General features: G+C 55.8%; 8 protein-coding genes across 8 annotated transcripts; 5 read left to right on the top strand and 3 right to left on the bottom strand.

Moving 5' to 3' along the window:
• Positions 1–703: 703 nt before the first annotated feature.
• BO94DRAFT_515263 (choline transporter) lies at positions 704–2,649 on the bottom strand (the record flags this gene model as incomplete). Its single annotated transcript, XM_025609916.1, has 9 exons — positions 704–1,153; positions 1,220–1,278; positions 1,328–1,386; positions 1,435–1,615; positions 1,660–1,893; positions 1,950–2,071; positions 2,116–2,225; positions 2,271–2,393; positions 2,440–2,649. The coding sequence occupies 9 exons, from the start codon at positions 2,647–2,649 to the stop codon at positions 704–706; spliced, it is 1,548 nt and encodes a 515-aa protein (XP_025468600.1).
• A 567-nt stretch (positions 2,650–3,216) lies between these two features.
• BO94DRAFT_574608 (uncharacterized protein) lies at positions 3,217–3,832 on the top strand (the record flags this gene model as incomplete). Its single annotated transcript, XM_025615028.1, has 2 exons — positions 3,217–3,292; positions 3,338–3,832. The coding sequence occupies 2 exons, from the start codon at positions 3,217–3,219 to the stop codon at positions 3,715–3,717; spliced, it is 456 nt and encodes a 151-aa protein (XP_025468599.1). The 3' UTR covers positions 3,718–3,832.
• Positions 3,833–4,045: 213 nt separating this feature from the next.
• Positions 4,046–4,516, top strand: BO94DRAFT_534436 (uncharacterized protein). Its single transcript, XM_025611550.1, has one exon. The coding sequence runs from the start codon at positions 4,306–4,308 to the stop codon at positions 4,468–4,470; it is 165 nt and encodes a 54-aa protein (XP_025468598.1). The 5' UTR covers positions 4,046–4,305; the 3' UTR covers positions 4,471–4,516.
• Positions 4,517–4,598: 82 nt separating this feature from the next.
• BO94DRAFT_534435 (acetyl-CoA synthetase-like protein) lies at positions 4,599–8,680 on the bottom strand. Its single transcript, XM_025611549.1, has one exon. The coding sequence runs from the start codon at positions 8,514–8,516 to the stop codon at positions 4,689–4,691; it is 3,828 nt and encodes a 1,275-aa protein (XP_025468597.1). The 5' UTR covers positions 8,517–8,680; the 3' UTR covers positions 4,599–4,688.
• Positions 8,681–10,476: 1,796 nt separating this feature from the next.
• Positions 10,477–12,705, bottom strand: BO94DRAFT_490840 (uncharacterized protein). Its single transcript, XM_025609135.1, has 3 exons — positions 11,999–12,705; positions 11,432–11,940; positions 10,477–11,378 (listed from the first exon to the last, which is right to left on the bottom strand). Exons 1-3 carry the CDS (start codon positions 12,218–12,220, stop codon positions 10,868–10,870), a joined length of 1,242 nt encoding a protein of 413 aa, XP_025468596.1. The 5' UTR covers positions 12,221–12,705; the 3' UTR covers positions 10,477–10,867.
• Positions 12,706–13,113: 408 nt separating this feature from the next.
• BO94DRAFT_515254 (amidase family protein) lies at positions 13,114–15,350 on the top strand. The gene is made up of 3 exons (XM_025609915.1): positions 13,114–13,691; positions 13,743–14,170; positions 14,227–15,350. The coding sequence occupies exons 1-3, from the start codon at positions 13,396–13,398 to the stop codon at positions 15,252–15,254; spliced, it is 1,752 nt and encodes a 583-aa protein (XP_025468595.1). The 5' UTR covers positions 13,114–13,395; the 3' UTR covers positions 15,255–15,350.
• A 691-nt stretch (positions 15,351–16,041) lies between these two features.
• BO94DRAFT_515251 (inorganic phosphate transporter) lies at positions 16,042–18,060 on the top strand (the record flags this gene model as incomplete). Its single annotated transcript, XM_025609914.1, has 3 exons — positions 16,042–16,123; positions 16,185–17,639; positions 17,686–18,060. The coding sequence occupies 3 exons, from the start codon at positions 16,042–16,044 to the stop codon at positions 17,970–17,972; spliced, it is 1,824 nt and encodes a 607-aa protein (XP_025468594.1). The 3' UTR covers positions 17,973–18,060.
• A 530-nt stretch (positions 18,061–18,590) lies between these two features.
• Positions 18,591–21,745, top strand: BO94DRAFT_515248 (DUF917-domain-containing protein; the record flags this gene model as incomplete). The annotated part of the gene is made up of 2 exons (XM_025609913.1): positions 18,591–18,642; positions 18,725–21,745. The coding sequence occupies 2 exons, from the start codon at positions 18,591–18,593 to the stop codon at positions 21,679–21,681; spliced, it is 3,009 nt and encodes a 1,002-aa protein (XP_025468593.1). The 3' UTR covers positions 21,682–21,745.
• Positions 21,746–22,152: the final 407 nt, after the last annotated feature.

The raw sequence follows: 22,152 nt of genomic DNA, 5'->3' as shown, positions 1-22,152 counted from the left end.
GAGGATATCTCCGGCGGGAGGATTTCCGTATTGGGTAATTCTTCCCACCGGGCTATCCCTGCCACGAAGGCACCGAGAATACCATGACTGGAGTAATACAAGTCAGCCTGAGGATCTCTCGGAGACAGACCCAGAAAGTATATATTGGTACTAGAACCTCCATTCACGGTGCTGTGTTGCAGTTGTAATTGCAGGCATCTACTACTTACCTCTAATATGCACTACACCTTAGCTAGTGGGGATAAGTAGTATGAATATACGGATATCTCTCGGTCCGAAGTCTAAGAACATTCCTAGTTCGTCCAGAGAATTTCTACCTAGGTCTCGGTTATGCTGATAGTAGTATGGAATAATATCCGAGCACCACTAATAGCACTAAAGATGGGAGCATATCTACTATTCAACTACTGTAAATTCAAATCCTACCACTCGGCATACCTCTATCAAAAAAAAAAAATAAATAAATAAATAAATAAATAAATAAAAATAAGAAGCTTGAGTACAATACTATTCTCCATTACTCTCCTCATCACCACTAAAACACAATTAAGTGCTCTAAATCATTCATTTATCTTCTTGATTTAACTACCACGAGGTATCATGTTTCACAGTAGTATAAGCGCTGTAAAGTAGTAACTCTACCTTTCTCTTGATATACTATCATGCCGGATAAATTTCTCCATCATCATCTACCCTACCCACCTCACCCCACAACCGGCCCAACAAACCTCCCCCTCCCCACACCCATCCACAACAGATTAATCCCCCCAAACACAGCGACCAAAATCACACACACATAATTCATATCCCCCAGATCCACAACCGGTCCCCCACTGGGCAAACAAACCAACACACCCAGTATAATAATCCACACCACCGACAACATATTACACACGTATCCCAATCTCCCTAAATTCAAGTACCGTTGTGGAAGACATCCTCTCCCTCGTGTTAGGAGAATACCCTGGGGTACGGTGTAGGTGATATTGAGGAAGAGGACGGCGGAGGTGATGATGCTGGTGAAGGCGGTGGTGGAGGCGAGGTAGAGGAGGCCGTAGAGGGTGCTGAAAATTAGGGCGGCGAGGGTGGTGTGCACTGGGAAGTTGAGGGTGGGGTGGATTTGGGTGAAGAATTCGGGGAAGGGTATGCCGTTCTGGTTGAGGGTTAGGGTGGAGGTTGAAGGGGGAAGAGAAGGGGTAGGGGTAGGCAGGGGGCGTACGTCTCGAGCGAATGCCCATGCGATGCGGCCGGATGTTACCCATTGGGAGGGAAGGGCAGCTGGTTTGTTAGTTTGGGTTGGGCTGGGGTGTTTGGGGTAGGGGCTTACAGGCGTAGATGATGGTGAGGACGATGGATAGTCCGAGTGTGATGGGTCGGCTTTTGGTTCTGTGGCTGGCTGTTAGTGGTTGCTGGGAGGTTATGGGATTGGCTCACATTTGGTATATTAGTTCCATGCTGGGTATTGATGCATTGCGAACTGCGTCCATGTCTTCGATGAAGAACATCAATGCGATGAATAATGATAAGCTGGTGAGTAGACCTATTATCATCGTCATGATCATTACCTGCGGCACACGTCTCCCTGGTCGAGGAAGCTCTTCGCAAATGTGAATGACTGCCATAGGTTAGCTACATCGGGTGATTTGGATTCCAACAGACCTCCATCTGTGCCGCCAAAAGCATATAATGAATTGGTAATCGCCAACAACCACGATGTACCTCTGCTCCATCCGCTATTGCCCTGTCCAGATGCCAAGATAAAAGACCCCGGTTGGACCTCTTGATGCATGGTGAGAATGACAATGAAAACTACAAGATATGCTGCGAGTGATAGGTAGAGCGCAAACTGAGTGACGAGGGAGATTTTCTGCGATACCACAAACACAGGGATTACTGATGCGGATCGTCAGCTTCTATCATGGAATGTAGTTCGTACATGGGATCCCTACTAGTTATAACAGCCACCGCTACATACGTCAGATAAGTCTGCCACTGGTTGGCGACATATCCCAAATTGCAGAAATTGGCAATATCGTTGATGATGGCTACTGTCGGTGAGATCCCAGAGCAACTGCCATCCATCAGATGCGATCTCGCAACACTGGGATAACATACGTGACGATCCACCAGGCCAGTACCGAAAGCCAGCCCACAACATAGGCACTGTACCGCTTTGTGCGTTTCGGACTGAGGATATAACAAAAGTGATATTGCCCGCCACTTGACTGCTGATATTAGCCACGAGAGCATTTTGTAGAGTGGGGTCATACTGGATAAGCAGACGCGAGCTCTGCAAGCCCGAGAGTGACAGTCAGCTGCACCATAAAAGCCACGACCATGCTAAAGATACAGGCTTGGGCGCCCCCATAAGTCAGGGTCTGTCCGAAGCAGCTCTAAGCAATATTAAGTAAGTCGATTGCTCAGCTAGTGATAGCTTACCAAATATCCAACCCAAGAGTTCGTAATTGAGAAGCCAAATCCGAGTGCCGATAGCCAGCTGAATTGTTGTGGCATGGCCTGCGTGTGGCCATTGATACCTGTAGCTCCATCACCTTTTATATCAGAGAGCACTCCATGATGAATGTCAGCCGTATCATCCGAGGGTATTCTCTTTTCTGTGCCGGCATTCTTGCTCGTCTCTAAAGACATTTTAGATATACGACCAACAGTCCCGACAGGAGGAGATTACCCGGTCCACTTACCTTTATACCATAAGCTTATCGAGCACTTGCAATGACCAGGATGCGCGGAATGCAAAGCCCTTGCATGCTGACACGCAAGGGTGTTTGTCTGTCTTGGGGTTGACCTAAGGATGAGAATGTATAGTTATACCTGGGATAATTAAAATCTGACTCAGACTGAACTGAATAACTTTGTATCCACAAGAGTACTGTCCAGGACCAGGGCTGATGCAGCTTATGTCAGAGGCAAGCCGTGCGGGGAATTTCCCTTGGGGCGGCTGGCTAATCTACCCAATCAGGCAATACCTCCCGCTGGACCCTCTGGTTATGTCATTCCATTGGGCACGTTCAGAGTGCAGGATCACCAGGGTATTGCTCAGGGTACACATTGTCACACTATTCACTCTGTCGTTCGACCCGAGGAAATACAGCGACCAGGTACAAAAAGTCTCCAAAAACACCCTCGTGGAAGAAATCATCTATCTTCTCAAACGAGACGGGGGTGTGTTTGTGAAGAATCTCATTTCTGAGGAAGATGTCGACCAGGCCTACCCGGGAAGTCAAACCTCGTCTTGATGCAGATGTTGAATGGAATGGCTCCTTCTTCCCAGGTACGTTGGTCTGTCCAGACCATTCTGGTCGCAGCTAATGACCAGCCCAAACACAACGCGCCCCATCATTGATCGCGCACAGCCCAACCTACACCAAGACCCAGGTCATGAACCCGCTATTCCGCCAGGTCTGTGACCATTTTCTGACCTCCCGACGATGGTACTGGTGGGGCGAGGAAAAGAAGCTGTCCCTCTCCAAGCCATACGTGCATTCCTGCACCGCCATGAGGATCGGGCCCGGGGGCAAGGCACAGCCATTGCATCGAGATGACTACATTAGCCATCGTTATCACGCCGAAATTAGTCAATGGGACTATGCCCGCGACATGGAGGGCGAGTCGGCCATTGGTCTCTTCGTCGCCGGCTGTCGCATCACCAAGGAAAACGGTGGCACGCAGTTTATTCCCCGCAGTCATCTCTGGTAGGCGCATTGCTCCCAAGCCGGTACTGTTCTAATGAACATTTGGGCAAGCTAACACATCATTGTGCATTGTCTTCTGATCCTAGAGTATTTGTCCGCTGGAGTGGCCCATAACTTCATGGTTGCCCAGCCTTCCTGATCCGGTAATACTTTCAACTGCCTGGATGAACATCTTCACCATACATAGCCAAGAGCGGTCTAGGCACGAAAGAGTCATGATACTTATAAGGCTCCAAGTTCTATTCTCCCTTGCGTCAACCAGAACTCACTCACTTGCCATTCACTACCATCCTATCACTCTGCATTGACGCCCCTTCATCGCCCAGAATCCAGCCTATCGGCCAATCTGCTAGGCAAGACAGCAATTGTCTCTAGGTCTTCAAGATACAATCATCGTTTTAAACATGGTTTCTATTAAGATCAACCCAGGGGCGTCGGTGCGGGTTGTCGCGGTGCCGCCGTGACCATCACACATACGTCCGAGGGCTCCAGAGACACAGCACAGAGCGTCGCGGATGGGAGTCGCCCAACCAACGTGTATGCAGTCATCGAAGCCGGATTGGAGGCCTTTGCGCGAGTCTGGGCCACCGAGATGGGTCAGGCCCACTGCATCACCGTCAACTGTGTCAGTCCAGGTCCTATCGCCACCGGGCAGTTTCATAAGAGCGCCCTGGAATTCAAGGACGCAATGCAGCCGATGATTCAGGCGACGTCGACAGAGGCCCGGATGGGGAGGTCGATGACATCGTCCCTTTAGTTAGGTGAGTTCGTTCATTCTGTTCTCATTGGTAACTGCTCACACCAACAGCTTCCCCTGTTCGGAGGATATTCGGTGGATTACAGGAAGTGTCCTCAGCGGTACGGGCAGGGTGCTGTTTCAACTCATGTAGATCCAAATGATTCTCATTATCCTCGGTACAATATCTATGTCTATAAAATCCTATCCAACTATTCGTACGTCAACCATTCAGCAAACTAGATCGGCTCGTCCCGCGGCTCAATCAAGACTTCGTTCACCGACACATGTGCCGGCTGGCGCAAGGCGTACACAATCGAGTTGGCCACATCCTCCGGATCGAGGATTTGCGCTCCCGACGGCTCTCCATACTTCTTGATGGCTTCGGCATCGGTAGACATCCCCAGCAGATCGGTCGCTGTGTTGCCTGGCTGGACACTGGTCACCCGCAGACCCGTACCGGCTGTCTCCAGCCGAAGCGATTGCAGCGTGGCCTCGACGAAGAACTTGCTGGCCGAGTACACTCCCAACCCCGGGAACACCTTGCGTCCGGCGTCAGAGGAGATGGCCACAATGTGGCCACTTCCCCGCGAGAGCATGCCCGGCACGCTCGCGGACAGGCAGTGGAGGAGACCCTTGCAGTTGACATCAACTGTGCGCTCCCACTCCTCCGTCTGCACGTTGGCCATCATGGTGAAGTACATGACTCCGGCGCACGACACGAGGATATCCACCGGGCCGAGCTCGTCGTTGGCAGCTTGCAGGAGGCCGTCAACCTCCATCTTGTTCGTCACATCAGTCTTGCGGACGATGACTTTGCTTCCCTGCGCCGTGATCCGGCCCTTGACGGATTCAAGAGCGTCCACGCGCCGAGCCGCCAGAGCAACATGGCAACCCTCCCGAGCCAGAGCGACCGCGACAGCGGCGCCAATACCGGAAGACGCCCCCGTCACCACGGCTACCTTGCCGCTGAGAGGGCCCTTCTTGGCCGGCTTAGCAACCCCATTAGCCTGCTGTCGAACAGGAGCCCGCGGCAGCCAGCCTCGAGCGAACCAGTGCCGCGTGTACGTCTCGAGCAACGCCCGGTCAACCTTGGGCCGTTCCACAACCGCCCGGAATGGCCGAGTGGCAGCATTGTCCAGCACCACAATGCCCCGGAGGAAGTCCACCGTGGGCATACCACTACGGAGGATATCGACCGTAAAGGCACCGTCGCCACCCTTGACCGCACCCCGCTTCTCGTTCCACAGGGAGACCCATTCGTCCCACCCCACAGCCTTGGTGGGGTATCCGAGCTCACTGAGAGCAGCAAAGACCGAGCGCGTATCCACCGGGTTGGGATCACCCAGATGGAAAACAGTCTGCTCAGCGTGCGTCTGACTGGCCAGATGAATGATGGCCTTGCTGACGAAATCGACGGGCGTCATCTCCGCCCGCCAGCCGTCCACATCCGGCGCGCAGCCGAGTTTGATCGACTCAACAATCAGGGCCGACAGAAGATCCCAGGCATTGGCCGCACCAGTCTGGCTATGGCCACTGATGGTTCCTGCACGGTGGATCTTGACTGGAAGCCCGCGACGACCAGCTTCCAGCACAAGCTGCTCGGCCACCCACTTGGTCTGCCCATAGCCATCAAGCAATTTCTCGGGCACATCATCTACATCCAGCATCGTGTCCTCAGGCCAGCCCTTCTCAGCTGAGGGTGGCAGGACGCCATTGGTGGACACGTACTGCACGGTCGCGCCCCCTTTGCATGCCAGGCGGAGGATTTCTCGCGTACCTCCGACATTGGGACCGCGCAGGGCGGCATAGGGGTAGACCAGGTTGACGGTGGCAGCCGCATGAACGATAACTTGTACACGGGATGCAAGCTCATCAAACGCTTCCGGAGACAGACCGAAGCGAGTGCGGGAGAGGTTTCCGGGCAGGATCTCGACGCGCTCCATGACCGAATCACGCCACAGCCCCAGATCCAGCAGGTTTCGGCGGATTCTGGCCACACCACCAGGCTGATCGTCATCGGCGGGGTCAGTGAATCGCACCAGGCAGATGATATGGGCCGAGGTACTCTCCAGCAGGTCGTGAAGAAGAAAAGCGCCAAGGAACCCAGTCACACCCGTCAGGAGCACCGTGTCGGCCTGGTCGACGGAGCGGATGGTGGCTTTGGTCGGTCGGATATCATCGTCGAGGGTAGAATCAGCACGCAGGACGGCCGGCAAGTCCGCTTGCACCGCTGCCGTGTGTCCGTCCCTAATGTCACGGACCGTTTGAAGGTGACCCGTGAGGGTCGAGTTTTCTGCAAGCCGGGCGATCGGAACGCGGAAGCCAAAGTGTCGGGACATTCTCGAGGAAAGGTCAGCCAAAGACAAGGAGTGTCCACCCAGATCGAAGAAATCGTCGTCAGGCCTGAGAAGGGTGCGCGAGGTTTTGAGTGCTGCTGCCCAGATGGCCGCCACTTGCTCGATACCGATCGGGTCTTGCTCCACGGGCTTTCCGTTTCCGTTGACATGATCGGCGGTGCGCAGGGCAGGAAGACGTTTGAGGTCGACCTTGCCCGTCACCTCATGCGTCGGCAGCTCGTCCAATTTCACCCAGAGAGACGGGATCATGTAGTGTGCTAGGGACTGCGAGAGGATGCGACGTGCGCCGGGGCTGTTGCCCGCTTCGTTGATCTCCACCACCGGGCGGCCGGCGGACTGGTCCTGGTCGGGGACAATGTAAGCCACCAACTGCCGCTCCAGACCCTCACCATGGGCCACGACAGCACAGTGGCTGACCGCGAGGTTTTTGACAATCTCATTTTCGACCTTGGCAGGCACGACGGAGTACCCGCGCAATTTGATCATCGACCCCACGCGACCGGTGATTTCCAGGAGTCCGGATGGAAGCAAGCGCGCGAGATCGCCGGTTCGGTACAAACGGGATCCGGGTTGTGGATCAAAAGGGTTCTGGATGAAGGCTTTGGCGGTCGTCTCCGGGAGGTTGAGGTACCCGCGGGCAAGAAGTGGACCAGCCACAAACAGTTCCCCGCTCACCCCGTTCTCCACCGGTTGTTGGTTATCATCCAGAATATGGGTGTTATTCGGGTCCATCGGGGGCCCGACCGGACAGTACAGCGCCTGCTCATCGATCATCTCCCGAATATCTCCGCAAGCAATCTCGTGGGTTTCGCAGGCACTGTAACAATTGAGCAAGCGGGTCTTCGGAAGGGCCTTGCTCGCTCGACGGGCCAGGTCCGTGGTCACCACCTCGCCGTTGAACCACAAGGTGCGGAGCTCCGGCAGGCGAGAGCCAATGTGAGGATGGCGGGCGAGGACAGTCGCGAGCAGGGTGGGGGTCATGAGGGTTTCAGTGATACGCTTCGCAGCGAGCAGGTCGACCAATGCGGCGGGATCGTAGCTGATCTCGTCAGGCACCGCCACGACGGTCGCTCCCCGCAGCAGCGGGCGCAGGATTTCCCAGATGAAGAAGACATTACAAGCGACCCGGTCGCTGGGTGTGAGGTCTTGCACGCCAAATCGGAGATCGTAGGAAAGGACGGGAGCTCTGTGGGGGTTGGCAATTCCCTTGGGCTTGCCTGTGGTTCCGGACGAGTATGAAACGAACGCCAGTCGGTCCAAGTCATCGTCTGCTGGGAGGGGAGGCAGCTCCGAAACGCCGTTGGTCTCTGTTGCTGGTTCGTCCAGCGAAATGAGCGGAACGTCGGCTTTGATCTTGCCGAGTTCGGCCCGGCAAGTGATGATTACTGCTGGGTTCCCGTCGCGGATGACATCGTTCAGGAGCTCGGGGGGGTATGCAAGCTCGAGAACCAGGAACGCACCGCCCGCACGGAGGGCGGCGAGGCACGCAATGACATAGTCACTACTGCGCGGGAGCAGCACTCCGACCAAGCTGTCCCGTCCGACGCCGTAGCGACGGAGGCGGAGAGTGAGGGTGTCAACCGCCCGATCTAGCTCCGCATAAGTGTATGTGGTTTTGTCATCCTCCAAAGCGACCGCATCAGGAGAGGCCTGGACCTGTTTGCTGAAGAGAGCCGACAGATCTTTGGTGACATCGATAACGGCCATTGTGTGGGGGAGCGGGGGAAAAAAGAGAGGGTAATGAGGGAGAAGAGGAGATCGACCACCGGTCGAAAGGCGGACAGTCAAGGCGGGCCAGAGGGGTATTTAAGTCGACAGATGAGCTGAGGAAAAGAGTGAGGTGTCAGATGTTGCTTCTGCGGTGGAAGCAGGGAGGGTGGGAGGAAAATTGAACTTACCGGCCGGCTTCCACGTCCTTTTATGAACAAAGCAAACAACATGCTGGACACGAGGAAACTCCAATGGAACGTAATCGAGCAATCCAGTCTGGTACCTGTTGAGAATTAGTGTGTACGAGGCAGTGGGGGGCGAGGGCGATAAGTAGCAAGTGAGAGCGAGTGAAGCTGGCCTGCCGTCCCCCGGCTCGATCACATGCAAATCCCAGGTCACCCAAACAGGCTAGCCTGCTCTCAACGCTCTCGATGTGTCTTTTGGTGTCATTTGGTGTCTTCTGGGCATCGTGTGCCATCCCACTTAAGCGACCTCCTAAGATTGATCCTGGTCGATACTCGATGCCCAGTTCACGGAAAGGATCCCAACGGCGGGATTAATGTCGCAATCGCCAGCCAATGGCAGCCCCGTCAGCCTGCATGTGTACCAGGATCGTAGCAGGAGCTTGACCAACCTATGGCCCAAATTCCCGGAGGTTCGTCACACCGATCCTCGGAACACATCACTCTCCTCGTACCAGACCTGGTCTCCGTACTCCGTATGTTCTCCCTTCTGCTGCGAGCTGCGTCACCCGTGGGAACTGGGAAGAGCTGTTCCTGGCCAACGGGGATTAACTCCGCCCCCTCAGCTCGGGTGGGGGACCCTCGGGTTGGGGATGCGGTTCGACCCGATCGGCAGCGCTTTTATTATTATCAGCGCCCTCCCATTGGCGGCTAGACGCTAACCGTGGGGTACCTTGCTCCAATCATGCTCACTGCCCACGTCTTTGGCATGTGATTGTGGGGTCATTTGCTCTGTTTGCTTCCCAGCCAGGCTCTCCGAGTCAACATGCTTATCCCGGAGACCCTGTCGCCATTGACCCTGCAGCTGAGATGGCCAGTTCCTGCTCCTGGTGTCATCACTCTATCGGTCCCAACTGTTTCTTCCCGCAGGACCGGGGTGGTAGTGCGTTCCAACTGACTGCTCATCTGCATCGCCGGATCCATTTGCCTATCAAGGTAACACATCAGGCGACGCAGCATGCGGATGCCTGCTCCCTTGACCGATGGCAGCAAGGACTCGGAACACGATGTATCACATAGGAAGAACGATGGGTGTTCATGACACCCCAGCTTGGTGGTTCTGACTTGGTTCGAACCTCGATCCATGATCTTAACAATGAGCAACACTCCGGTGGTATCACCGGAATTGAAATCGACCATTCTCGATTACACTGCATCGGCTAGATTACTTCACCGGTCACAGTGGGGGGATAAGCAACACAGTCAGTAGTCAGTATTGTCCCCGATCTTTGTATGGCTGCATGACCGCCTACATTCCTGACCAGGTGAGAATAGGGCTGTTATCCTAGGCCGACCATTTGATCTGTGTGGGCACTGGATGTATCATCCCGTAGTGTGTAGTGGACTGTCTTGAGCGACATACTATTGTGTCCTACTCCGTAAATTCCTGTCATTCTCTACCCCATCCACGCAGGCCAGAGGCAGCTGGTGTTTTGTATCAACACAATCGGCTGTCGTATAAGCCAACGAAAAAGATATTACCCGGAGAGCGTATCAGCGCTCGTATGAGAGCATAATTAGAACAATTGAAAAGGGTCGATGTTGGTTTTGACGCAATGCAGACCTGCTTGATCTTCCGCTGCTAGAAATATATTTTGACGACAGACTGCATTTGTTGCCGATGAGACTTTGACACGCACTATCGGACCGGGTAGCTGGACCCATAGTACATTTAATCTTAGACATACTGCTCTAAGACATTACTGACTCAATCACCCCGGTCGCTATCTGTTGTTTGGAGCTTGCAATCTGAGATAGATGGACACAAGGACGGGCACGTGATGCAGCGGGAAACCGCGCTATACTCGATCGAGATGCATCACGGACTCGGGCGCGAGCTTCCGCCAGGCCCGTGCCGGTCGGAGGTTTCCTTCCATCTACCATCCACATCCACCACCTCTTGCACGCATCGCGAGGCTACAGTTGATGACCACGGATGGATGTGCTACACCGAGGGAACGGTTGCCTGAATCCCGTTTACATATTAATGACCCTCTAACAACGCACAGCCACGATCCGCGGTGTTGACCCGGGGTACATTTTGACCCACCGAACTACTGCAAGTGTGGAAGATTAATACCGCTATTATTGCTGACCCTTAATTCCTCAGCGCCTTAACTGTTGGAGCCCAGAGGCTCTAGATGACGACACGGAAACCTCTTCGGTCAAGCGGATGCCGTGCTTGAGTGCCAGCTGTCGATCGAAACCTGCGTCCATGAGCAAGTCCTCCGACGAGCCATCATTCCCCGAACGTTGGTGCCCATCACTAGTCGGCATATGGGTTATCGGTTCCGCCCCGATATTGACCTTGTATGCGTCATCCACAGTGTTGTTTCCCAGGCTGTTCAGTTTCACCCCGGTTTCCCAGCTTCGCCCGTATGCCCGGTGCGCAGCGCCGCTCTGCTTCCGACTAGTCCCTGCTCGTGACGAGTATGCCTTGAGGTGCGAAAACCAGGATCCGAATAATGATTTCATGGCGGGAATCGAGAGCGCGATAAGGGTGCCGCCTACCTCGGATGTTTCGATCGCCAGCATCGGGTCGTAGGCCCAACTACCGTCGGAGGACCATTGGCCGATAATGACGAGGTACATGCGAACACACGAGATGATGAGAACCCTAGAAGACATTGATGTTAGCCGTGCGACAAAGGACAAGGCTCGTTGACGTACAAAACTCCCGGAAACATGACCAAGGACAGCTGGATTTTCCGCTTCTGGGACACTTGCAACATGTAGATCAACATGGACGGAAGGGTTAACATCATCATGTCGCAGACCAGCGACAAGACTGAATTGGCCACATAGACATCGCCCCAGGAGATGCAGTTATAATCGTCGATCTGCGGCTGCCAGGCGTACGGCCAAAGGCCGGTCACGGGGAGGCAGTGGAATAACAGAAGGAAGAACTGGGTCAGGAAAGCAGCGACCAGGAAGCCCGCCGAGAGCTTGATGGCTAGCGAAATTTTGGGGTGCCGCGAGGCCAAGCGTTGGTAGAAGGCCAGACCGGACAGCCGACAGACGAACAAGGCGGCTGTGTACAAGATGTGCATAACGAAGTCGTAGACCTCGGTCTTATCGACCTGGGTCAGGGACAGCACATACTCAATGTACTCGATATGTCGGCCACTACCCAGGTCAATTAGGAATATGGATAAAGCGACGATCGAGATGTAGAGAGACTAGGTATCTGAGGGTCAGCAGGACGGCCGGGCCGGGATATCAGATGGAGCCACCTACCAGAGTAAATACAGCCAAGGCGTCATCCCAGCCGAACTTCTTGACAAGAAAGACTCTGGCGTAACACCTGGCGATGACGATCAGGCAGGTCAGGGCGCCGACGAAGAGGATGGCGATCTTGGTGGGCCGATCTCGCGACTGGGCCAGGTACTCCAGACTGATCCCCGGGGGGATGCGGCCCTCGGCCTCCGCAGCTTGGATGGCAGCCGAGATCTGAGGCATAGTGCATCGGGGTCAGACCGACGTCGCTGCAAGTGAGCAGGATGGGGATCGTGGCCAGGACATGATGTCTGTGTGCGATGACAAGACTGAGAGAACTTGGGCTGAAGGGGTGCCAGGGGGCCCCGAAGGAAGCAGGGCGATTGGATTGGGCATCGGTACCATTCCGAGGCCGAGAGGGCTTTTTTTCCATCAAGGTTTGCCTGGATGCTAGGCTAGTCTCAACCGACGTTCTAGTCGCGGTCTTAGCTCGACCCTGCTGTTTCGCCGTGTATTGCCAAATGCCAAGAGCATGCCGTTTACCGAGAGCCGATATGGGGAAGACCCCATGGCCGCGTGGCCAACCCGAGGAGGCGTTCCTGTTTACAGCTTTGCACTTTGCAGGTTCGCAATAATGCATTTTCTGTTAGTTAGCCTGTTAGGGAGACGCCGTTGGAATCGCCAAGGGATCTGGCGTGGTGCTGTCATGGCGATGCCTGCTGCATGTCATCCAGCGCCACCCGCTAGTGAGCCGACTTTGCCGGATGCGGCTGGGGCTCGCCTAATTATTATTGAAATCATGGAAGCCTGGAAGGATCCCAGTGGGCCCAACCACCCAGCCAGCTGCATCCCACTAGCAATTATAGTTCTCACCCAGAGATTAGACACTATCTGTCTAGATGCAGATGAGATCTCAATCTGTCAAGTTGGATGCGATGGTGCTGATGCACATGGACACCTTCCTCTGCGACATCACCACTTATTCAGCACCTGAACGCTCGGACGAACATGTACCTGCCGATCCAGAAGGATCATCCGATGGGCTGCCGCCTTGGGCGAGGCAGCCCTCCGACCGATGGGGCTCGTATTCGCCCAAGCCCACTCGTCCTTCTCGTCCATTCTGGTACCGTTTTACGCAACCACTTAATCTATTCCATCTCCATCCCCGGCCCTGTCCACCAATCACACCCCCTGCAGTCAAACCAATAGTCTGCAGTTAGTCTGCCACCAGACCACGACGAGTTGGCGACAAGCCGAGGATCCCCTGAATCCCGGCCGTCCCTTGCAGGACGCGGTTCGCTCGCGCTTCTTGCCCAGCCTTTAAATCCAACCAACCACGCGCGGACTGCTTCTTCTGCCCATCTCCCATCCTGCGATTTCCTTCCCACGTGGCAGCGATCTGCAGTGTACGATCCGCGATGCCTTCGATAGCGTCTTGGCTCCTCACCACCGGCCTGGCCGCTCTGACCAGCGCCTCCGGCCTCAATGACAGTCTGGTGGCCCAGCAGATCGACACCCGTCCCTTCCCGTATGACTTCCCCAAGCTGGGCGTCAATGGGGCGGACCTCTTCCCCATGCGGGACTGCCGTGGCTTCCAGCTGGAGGAGGCCACCATCGACGAGATCCAGGCCGAGCTGAAGGCGGGCCGTCTGACCGGGGTCCAGCTGCTGCAGTGCTACCTCGAGCGCATCTACCAGGTGCAGCCGTATACCAAGTAGGTCAACCTTCCGTTATGCCCGATCTGCCATGCTGACACGTGAGGCAGTGCGGTGATGCAACTTAACCCCGACGCCATGGCCATCGCTGAGGCCCTGGACGAGGAGCGCCAGCAGGGCACCGTGCGGGGTCCGCTGCACGGCATTCCGTTCTTGGTCAAGGACAACATTGCCAGTAAGGACAAGATGGAGACGACGGCGGGCAGCTGGGCCCTTGTGGGCTCTGTGGTCCCTCGGGACTCCCACGTTGTGCACCGCCTGCGTGAGGCGGGTGCGGTGCTCCTGGGCAAGGCAACGCTCAGTGAGTGGGCGGACATGCGATCCAACGACTACTCGGAGGGCTATTCGGGCCGTGGTGGCCAGTGCCGGAACCCTTACAACTTCACCGTCAACCCTGGTGGCAGTAGTTCCGGCTCCGGTGTGGCAGTTACGAGCAACCAGGTGCCCTTTGCTCTGGGAACCGAGACTGACGGCAGTGGTAAGTGTCCCGTGTAGGGTCGGTTGGATGTGGTGGTCGCTAACGTGGGAATGCAGTGATCAACCCGGCCGAGCGCTGCAACATTGTCGGCATCAAGCCCACCGTTGGCTTGACCTCCCGCGCGGGTGTCATCCCCGAGTCTCTGCACCAGGACACGGTCGGCACCTTTGGCAAGACGGTCCGGGATGCCGCATACGCACTCGATGCCATCTACGGTATTGACCCTCGCGACAATGAGACCTATTCCCAGCAGGGCAAGACCCCGGCCGGTGGATATGCTCAGTTCCTCACGGACAAGTCGGCCCTGAAGGGTGCGGTCTTTGGTCTGCCCTGGTTGTCTTTCTGGCAGTACAACGATGCGGCCCAGAACGCTCAGCTGACCGAGCTGCTGGAGCTGATTGAGGCGGCCGGCGCCACGATCATCAACGGCACGGAGCTGCCGTACTACCAGGACATTGTCGACCCGGAGGGCTGGAATTGGGACTATGGCACGGAGCGTGGCTACCCCAACCAGTCCGAGTACTCGTACATCAAGGTGGACTTCTACAACAACATCCGGGACTACCTGGCGGAGCTGAACAACACCAACATGCGGTCGCTGGAGGATATTGTGCAGTACAACATCGACAACGCGGGTAGCGAGGGTGGTGTTCCCGGCGTCAACCCGGCCTTTGCATCGGGCCAGGACGGCTTCCTGGCGTCGCTGGCCACCAAGGGCGAGATGAACGAGACGTACTGGCAGGCGCTGGAGTACTGCCGGCGCACCACGCGGGAGGAGGGCATTGACGCGGCGCTGCGCTACCAGGGCCGCAACCTGACGGCGCTGCTGGCCCCGCCGGACTTTGCTCCGTCGGTCGAGATTGCCGCCCAGGCCGGGTATCCGGTGGTGACGCTTCCAGCCGGCATCAACAAGGGATCGAAGATGCCGTACGGACTGGCTCTGATGGGCACCGCCTACTCGGAGGCGACGCTGATCAAGTATGCGAGTGCGATCGAGGACCTGCAGCTGTCGTCCAACACGACGTGGAAGCGCAGCCTGGCGACCTGGAGCGGTTATCTGGAGCGGAACATCCCGGTGAACTGAGCGCCTCGTGTGATTCGTCATTTGAGCGAGGGAATGATGTCATGTGTGTCCGTACTACTTTACTTTGACTTTGATCAGAATATACCTCATTGTCGGGATCCTTGCCTCGAAGCGTAGAGTTACACGAGCACCTTCCCTGGTCGTAGGCGGAACATCGGAGGATTACCTGCGGTTGTGTTGCCGCCAAGCCAGTCGCCCGCTCTGGCCGTGTTACTGCAGAGCAAAAGGCCCGCGAGTCGGAGAGGTATTCTGGAAGTGTGGCAGATGGTCGGCCCAATTGGCCAGCCAGCCAACTCCGCACGTGGGCGGGGGATGGCCCCTGATAGGACGGTGGGGCCAGCCATTCCGCCCAGGCGCCAAGGCCGGCCAAGGCACGACTGCTCGGATCCGCCCCAGGCCAAGCCATCGCCCAGCAGGGCCGCCGTGCAACCTTCCATGGCCGAGACTGCCACCGGCTGGAAGTTACCTCTGACCACCCTCGACGGCTGTCACACCCCCCTTCACCTCGTAGACTTCGACTTAGATCAAGGGAAACCCCGTCCCAAGCCTGCCTCGGCTTCGAATCACGGCCCTCCGTCCAGGAACGTGTCTGTTGCCAGCGTCCGGGACATGAACCTGCCGGAAATTCTGGCGGGCACGTGGCCTGGGCACAGTGAATGGCCTTCGGCCACAGCCAGGCCGGCATGGTCACATAAAGTGTGCGCCCTCGCGCTGTGTCCTCCTGGTGGTCAGCTTCGGTCAACCTCTCACCACTCTCTTGCAAAAGATAGATCCCCAGACAGTCATCATGGCGGTGCTGCACGCGTACGACTACATTTTCGCCATCGGCACCCTGTTCGCCATGCTGGATGCCTTCAATAACGGCGCAAGTAAGTGGACGGTTTTGATTACGGGTTGAACACCCCTACTGACCACCCTCTCCGCGTCCAGACGATGTGGCCAACTCCTGGGCAACCAGTGTCTCCTCCCGCTCCATCTCCTACCGTCAGGCCATGATCTTCGGCACCGTCTTCGAAATGCTTGGCGCCATTACTGTCGGAGCTCGCACTGCGGATACCATCAAGAACGGCATCATCCCCAACTCCGCCTTTCAGAACAACGCAGGTGTCCAGATGCTGGCTTTTACTTGTGCTCTGGCTGCTGCCTCCTCCTGGGTTATGTGGTGCACCCGGCACTCGGCTCATGTCTCGTCGACCTACTCGTTGATCTCTGCCGTTGCAGGTGTCGGGGTGGCCACTGTTGGCGCCTCTCATGTACAGTGGGGATGGAACAATGGCAAAGGACTTGGAGCCATCTTTGCCGGGCTGGGCATGGCTCCCATTATCTCCGGAGGCTTTGCGGCTGCCATTTTCATGCTGATCAAGTTGGTTGTGCTCATCCGCAAGAATCCCATACCTTGGGCCGTCTACAGCTCGCCGTTCTTCTTCCTCATCGCTGCCACCATTTGCACCTTGTCCATCGTCTACAAGGGTTCTCCTAGTCTGGGTCTCACCAAGAAGCCTGGTTGGTACATTGCAGCCGTCACCATGGGTACTGGTGGCGGGGTTGCCCTTTTGTCCGCCATCTTCTTCGTTCCCTTTGTGTACTCCCGTGTCATCAAGAAGGACCAGAGCGTCAAGTGGTGGATGTTCATCCTGGGGCCCATGTTGCTGACACGTCCCGCTGTGGATACTGCCGAGCAAGCCAAGGTGCCCAACTATGCTGTTGTTCAGGAGAGCTCCGAGGACCTGAGCGCACGCTCGCCGGATACCCTCGTCGGGGACGACGCCAAAAAGAGCACGCAGGGCGGAATTGAGTCGATCCAGTCGCGCAGCGAAGAAGGCGAGAAGAGGCAGGTGATCGGGGAATCAGCTCAACTGACCTACAAGGAGCTGATGGAGCAATCCGACCGTCGACTGCGGGGACGGTTGCTCAAGAAGCGCGGACCCATCGGCTGGGCGATGCGCACTCTCCGTGACAATCCCATGGGCGCCGGTCAGCTGTACGAGCTGCACAATCTGGTGATACTGGCGAAGCGCATCCCTGCGATGATTGTGTGTGGCCTTCTGTATGGTTTGCACTACGACATCCACGCGGCCCAGACCGGCATTTCAGGCACCCCGGAAGGCAAGCGCATGCAGCGAGTGTACGCCCACGCGGAGAAGTACCCTAACGAGGTTGAGCACACCTATTCGTTCGTCCAGGTGCTGACGGCCTGCACTGCGTCGTTTGCCCATGGTGCTAATGATATCGGCAACTCGGTCGGGCCCTGGGCGGTCATCTACTCGGCCTGGTCGACCGGAAATGCGGCGGCAGCCAAGGCACCGGTCCCAGTGTGGCAGTTGGCAGTGCTGGCCGCGTGTATCTCGATTGGCTTGATTACTTATGGCTACAATATCATGAAGGGTAAGTGGTTCGCTGCTGTGGGTGGATGATCACTAACAGAGACTAGTCATGGGCAACAAGATTACCTACCACTCGCCGAGTCGGGGGTGCTCGATGGAAATGGGGGCCGCCATCACGGTGCTTGTGTTTTCGCAATACTCGCTGCCGGTGTCGACGTCGATGTGCATCACAGGGGCTACCGTGGGGGTTGGTCTGTGCAATGGGACGTTCAAGGCCGTCAACTTCCAGCGTGTCGGACTGCTGCTGCTGGCATGGATCATGACGATCCCGATTGCGGGTACGTTGGGTGGGATTCTGATGGGACTGTTTCTTAACGCGCCACACTTTGCATGATGGTTTTTTTTTTTATTTACTTTCAATGGGGAGGAATGCTTGTGTTTTGTTGCGCGCACAGTAGAGAGAGGGGGGCCATCTGAGCGGTTAGCTATTGACTACCAATCATAATGTAATGTATGCTGCATCACCCATCTAGCCTGACTGAATTGAATGTCATCATGGGACTATTTTCCTCCGTAGCTGTGCAACCAGCGCCGGTATCCGGTGTGACATACTGTGGGGAGAAAAGGGCGTGGTCGGAGAGGTTGCCGTGAGTGGCAACACACGTCCTTAAGATCTGCGGAGAAGGCATTTTGCTGTTTTCCACAAACCACGCACTTTTCCTATTACTACGCGTTGTTGGCTTGCTCTTTACCGCAACAAGCGACCAGACGCACCAGGCCTCGAGAATTGTTACATTGGCGCCAGTCTAGAACCCGGACAGGGATGTGGTATCATCGATATGAGCGGGGACTATCATTGGCCTCCGATTCCGATGAGGACGGAGATTCTCCTATCCTATCCTATCCTATCGACGACCCCGCATGATAAGCACTTCCTCCTCGTCCTACCAATATTTAGTCATCTGTATCACCATCCATGACCTCTTCCCCTCAATTCAATTCCTAGGTACCCATGGACCGTGTAACCAACCACCACCGCTACCGTCTAGGTGTCGATGTCGGCGGTATATTTCCCCCATCCCCCCTTCCCCCCCTTTCCCCTTCCCCTCCCTGTCCAATGCAACTAACCTAACCGAACCCGCCCAGGAACCAACACCGACGCCGTCCTCCTCAACCTCTCCCCGCTCGCCATTCTCGCTTCGCACAAAGCCCCCACCACCCCCGATGTCACCACGGGTATCACGGCCGGTATTCGCGCGGTTATCGCCACCGCAAACATCCCCCTCTCATCCATCGAATGCGTGATCATCGGAACGACCCATTTCGTGAACGCCGTGGTGCAACGCTCCCCCTTATTACGACGCGTCACGGTGGTAAGATTATGTGGTGGGCCTGATGAAGGGTTCGGGAGGGCGATTCCCCCGTTTACTGATTTCCCGACCGATCTACGGAAGAGAATTGAGGCACCGAGACAGTTCTTTTGTCACGGGGGGTGGCAGATCTCCGGCGGGGAGATCAGTAGTGTGGATGAGGGGGAGGTGGAGAGGGTGGCGGAGGGGATTGTGGATGATGGGGTGAGGGATGTGGTTGTTGTGGGGATGTATGCTCCCCTGGAGGGGGGGCAGGAGGGGAGGGTGAAGGAGGTGTTGGTGAAAAAGATGGAGGAGTATGCCAGTGTTGGGATGGGGAGGGGGAAAGTGAGGGTTACGTTGTCGCATGAGGTGTCAGGGCTGGGGTTTCTGGCGCGGGAGAATGCGGCGATTCTCAATGCGAGTTTGAGGCCGTTGGCCGAACGGACGATTGATGGGTTTCGGAGGGCCATGGAGGAGGCTTTCCCCGATGGGGGGTGTGCGTTGTATCTGACGCAGAATGATGGCAGTGTGCTTGGGGTGGAGGAGGCGGTGGATCTGCCGATTCGGACGTTTAATTCGGGGCCGACGAATTCGATTCGAGGAGGGGAGTTTCTTTGGCGTGCTGCTGCTACGGAAGGAGATGGGCTGCGCACGGATCCGTTGGTGGTGATTGATATTGGGGGCACGACGTCGGATAGTGGGTTGTTGTTGCCGAATGGGTTGCCGCACATGAGCTCGGTCATGAGTTGGGTCGGTGGTGTCAGGACGAATTTTGCTTTGCCGGCGGTGGAAAGTATAGGACTGGGAGGAGGGAGTATCATTCGGGGGATTGGGGTTGATGAAGAATGCTCCGTTGGTCCGGATAGTGTCGCCCATGAGCTGTTGGACAATGCACGACTGTTTGGTGGAGAGTATCTGACGGCCACGGATATCATGGTGGCATCGGCGATGAAGGGCCTGACGGGGAACAACCCTCTCGAGGGAATGGGAGACCCATCGAATCTGGTATCTATCACGGCGGACATGGCTACCCAAGCTCAATCCTTGATGCAACGGAAAATCGAAGAGCTCGTCGACCGCACCAAGATCCAGAAAGACGACGTGGACGTCCTCATCGTCGGCGGCGGTGCCCCCATCATCCGCACCGATCAGCCTCTCGCCGGTGTTCGCAGGGTACAGACCGTCAAGGGCGGCGAGGTGGCCAATGCTGTTGGGGCTGCTATCTCGCGTGTCTCAGGAGTGATTGATACCGTCGTGGACACGTCCAACTGCTCGGTGAAAGATGCACAGGAGACGGTGTCAAAACTGGCAATTGCAAAAGCCATCGGCAATGGTGCTCGGCCAGATACAGTTCAGATTGCCGAGGTGATCATGCTGCCTATCCAGTATGTCGAGGCCAAGGCACGGATTGTTGTGCGGGCTGTCGGCGAGCTGGACATGGTGGCCCACAATCCATCCCGGGATAAGATTGTTGACATCCCGGAGGAAGAGTTCTTGGATGTAGATGCTACCCAGAATCTAGTCCAGGAAGTCAACTCAGTCGAAGGAAAAGCACACAACCTGCACGACTACCGTCCTTACATCCAAAACAAACAATGGATCATCTCTCCCACAGACCTCGACTTCATCTCCCGCGGCTGCAAAGTCCTCGGTTGTGGCGGCGGCGGCGATCCCTACCAGGAATACCTCAAAACCAAAGCCTTCCTCCATCAACACCCCGGATCCATCAAGGTGGTTTCTCCCGACTTCCTCCCGGACGAAGCCCTAGTCGGCTGGACCGGTTGCATGGGTAGTCCCGAGGTCAGCATGGAGCGACTCGAGAACAGTGAATGTCTCAAGGCGCATGACGAGCTGATGCGGGTTACAGGAAGTCCCCCAGTGTCGGGTTTCGTGGCTTTGGAGATCGGTGGTGGAAATGGCATGGTCAATTTGGGTGTCTCGGCGCATTACGGAGTCCCTTGTTTAGATGCAGATTACATGGGCAGGGCATATCCGACCATGTGGCAGGTTACGCCGAATGTATATGGATCTGCGCGTGGAGAGGCCCTGGTGCCTACAACGATCGCTAGTGGAGACGGTTCGTTCATCACCATGACCAAGACACGGACAGATAAACTGGTAGATAGGGCATTGCGCGCATCGGTCGTGGAAATGGGATGTCGGGCAGGGAGTGCTGGACCTCCGAAGACAGCACGAATTGTTCGACAACAGGCCATCACAAACACAGTGTCGCTGGCCTGGTGGATCGGAAGGGCCGTGGCTCTGGAGAAGAACATCACCGACAAGGCGAAGCGCATCATCGAGGAGGTAGGAGGACCAGACAGTGCAGCCATTCTAGGCGAGGGCAAGGTAGTCAGTGTCTCGCGGGTCTTAAAGACAGGTCATTCATACGGGGTATTGGAAGTGGATGGCCGACTTCGTGACGGGAGCAAAGCGACAATGGACATTCCGTTCAAGAATGAGAATGCCTTTGTCGAGGCGGTTCTCGACGGCGGCGAGAAGAGAGTCCTAGCCGCAGTCCCAGACCTCATTGCCGTGCTGGATGCCGAGACAGGGGCTGGACTGGGCACACCCGAATTCAAATATGGTCTCAAGGTGGTGATCATTGCCATTGCCACGTCACCTCGATGGACGGATACCCCACGGGGTATGGAGCTGGGCGGACCCAAGTCGATGGGCTTTGAGGACGTGGAATATGTTCCGATAGGAAGGTACAGCGAGCCGCGGAGCGTGATTGATGTGTTTTGCTGAGTGCTTGGGGTGGTGGATACCATGTATACATTTATGAGAAAGACAGGTGTAAATCCCATTCTCGGGGCCACGATTCACTATATAGAGTGTTTGGCCTGCTCAATAGCGGCTCAGCCTTTGCCTACCAGCTGCAATGCTGACTACCCATGCATCTGGGTTGAACCTTGGCTCCAGTTCAAAGACGGACAGACCATAATAATACCTCAGAAAGGACAGAGCCCTTGTGCATTTACCACCCAGCTACAAACCCTCTATCACACAACAGATAAATCAACCATGATCTCATACGCAAGCTTTATATTGAACCCTCTTATAAGGAACGCTTAATATACCAATCCGGATAACCTACAGATTACATAAAAACAAACCCTCATCCCCAAGCAAAGCTCTACATCAATAAGAAGATTAGAGGCCTTCCAGCCCACAGACTCAATTCCTATTGTAACTGTAACTATAACAGTCTACTTTGAG

Source organism: Aspergillus sclerotioniger (genome assembly GCF_003184525.1).
Source record: "Aspergillus sclerotioniger CBS 115572 chromosome Unknown BO94scaffold_11, whole genome shotgun sequence".
Classification (NCBI taxonomy): Eukaryota; Fungi; Ascomycota; class Eurotiomycetes; order Eurotiales; family Aspergillaceae; genus Aspergillus; species Aspergillus sclerotioniger.
This window is presented reverse-complemented; position numbering and strand designations above follow the sequence as displayed.

Bases quoted from the DNA above. Each gene is read 5' to 3' on its own strand.
- BO94DRAFT_534435 (XM_025611549.1), bottom strand. From the start codon at position 8,516: ATGGCCGTTATCGATGTCACCAAAGATCTGTCGGCTCTCTTCAGCAAA.
- BO94DRAFT_490840 (XM_025609135.1), bottom strand. From the start codon at position 12,220: ATGCCTCAGATCTCGGCTGCCATCCAAGCTGCGGAGGCCGAGGGCCGC. The intron at 11,941-11,998 runs GTAGGTGGCTCC...TCAGATACCTAG, and splicing joins CCTTGGCTGTATTTACTCTG to TCTCTCTACATCTCGATCGT. The intron at 11,379-11,431 runs GTACGTCAACGA...AATGTCTTCTAG, and splicing joins GTCATGTTTCCGGGAGTTTT to GGTTCTCATCATCTCGTGTG.
- BO94DRAFT_515254 (XM_025609915.1), top strand. From the start codon at position 13,396: ATGCCTTCGATAGCGTCTTGGCTCCTCACCACCGGCCTGGCCGCTCTG. The intron at 13,692-13,742 runs GTAGGTCAACCT...CACGTGAGGCAG, and splicing joins CAGGTGCAGCCGTATACCAA to TGCGGTGATGCAACTTAACC. The intron at 14,171-14,226 runs GTAAGTGTCCCG...GTGGGAATGCAG, and splicing joins AACCGAGACTGACGGCAGTG to TGATCAACCCGGCCGAGCGC.
- BO94DRAFT_534436 (XM_025611550.1), top strand. From the start codon at position 4,306: ATGGGTCAGGCCCACTGCATCACCGTCAACTGTGTCAGTCCAGGTCCT.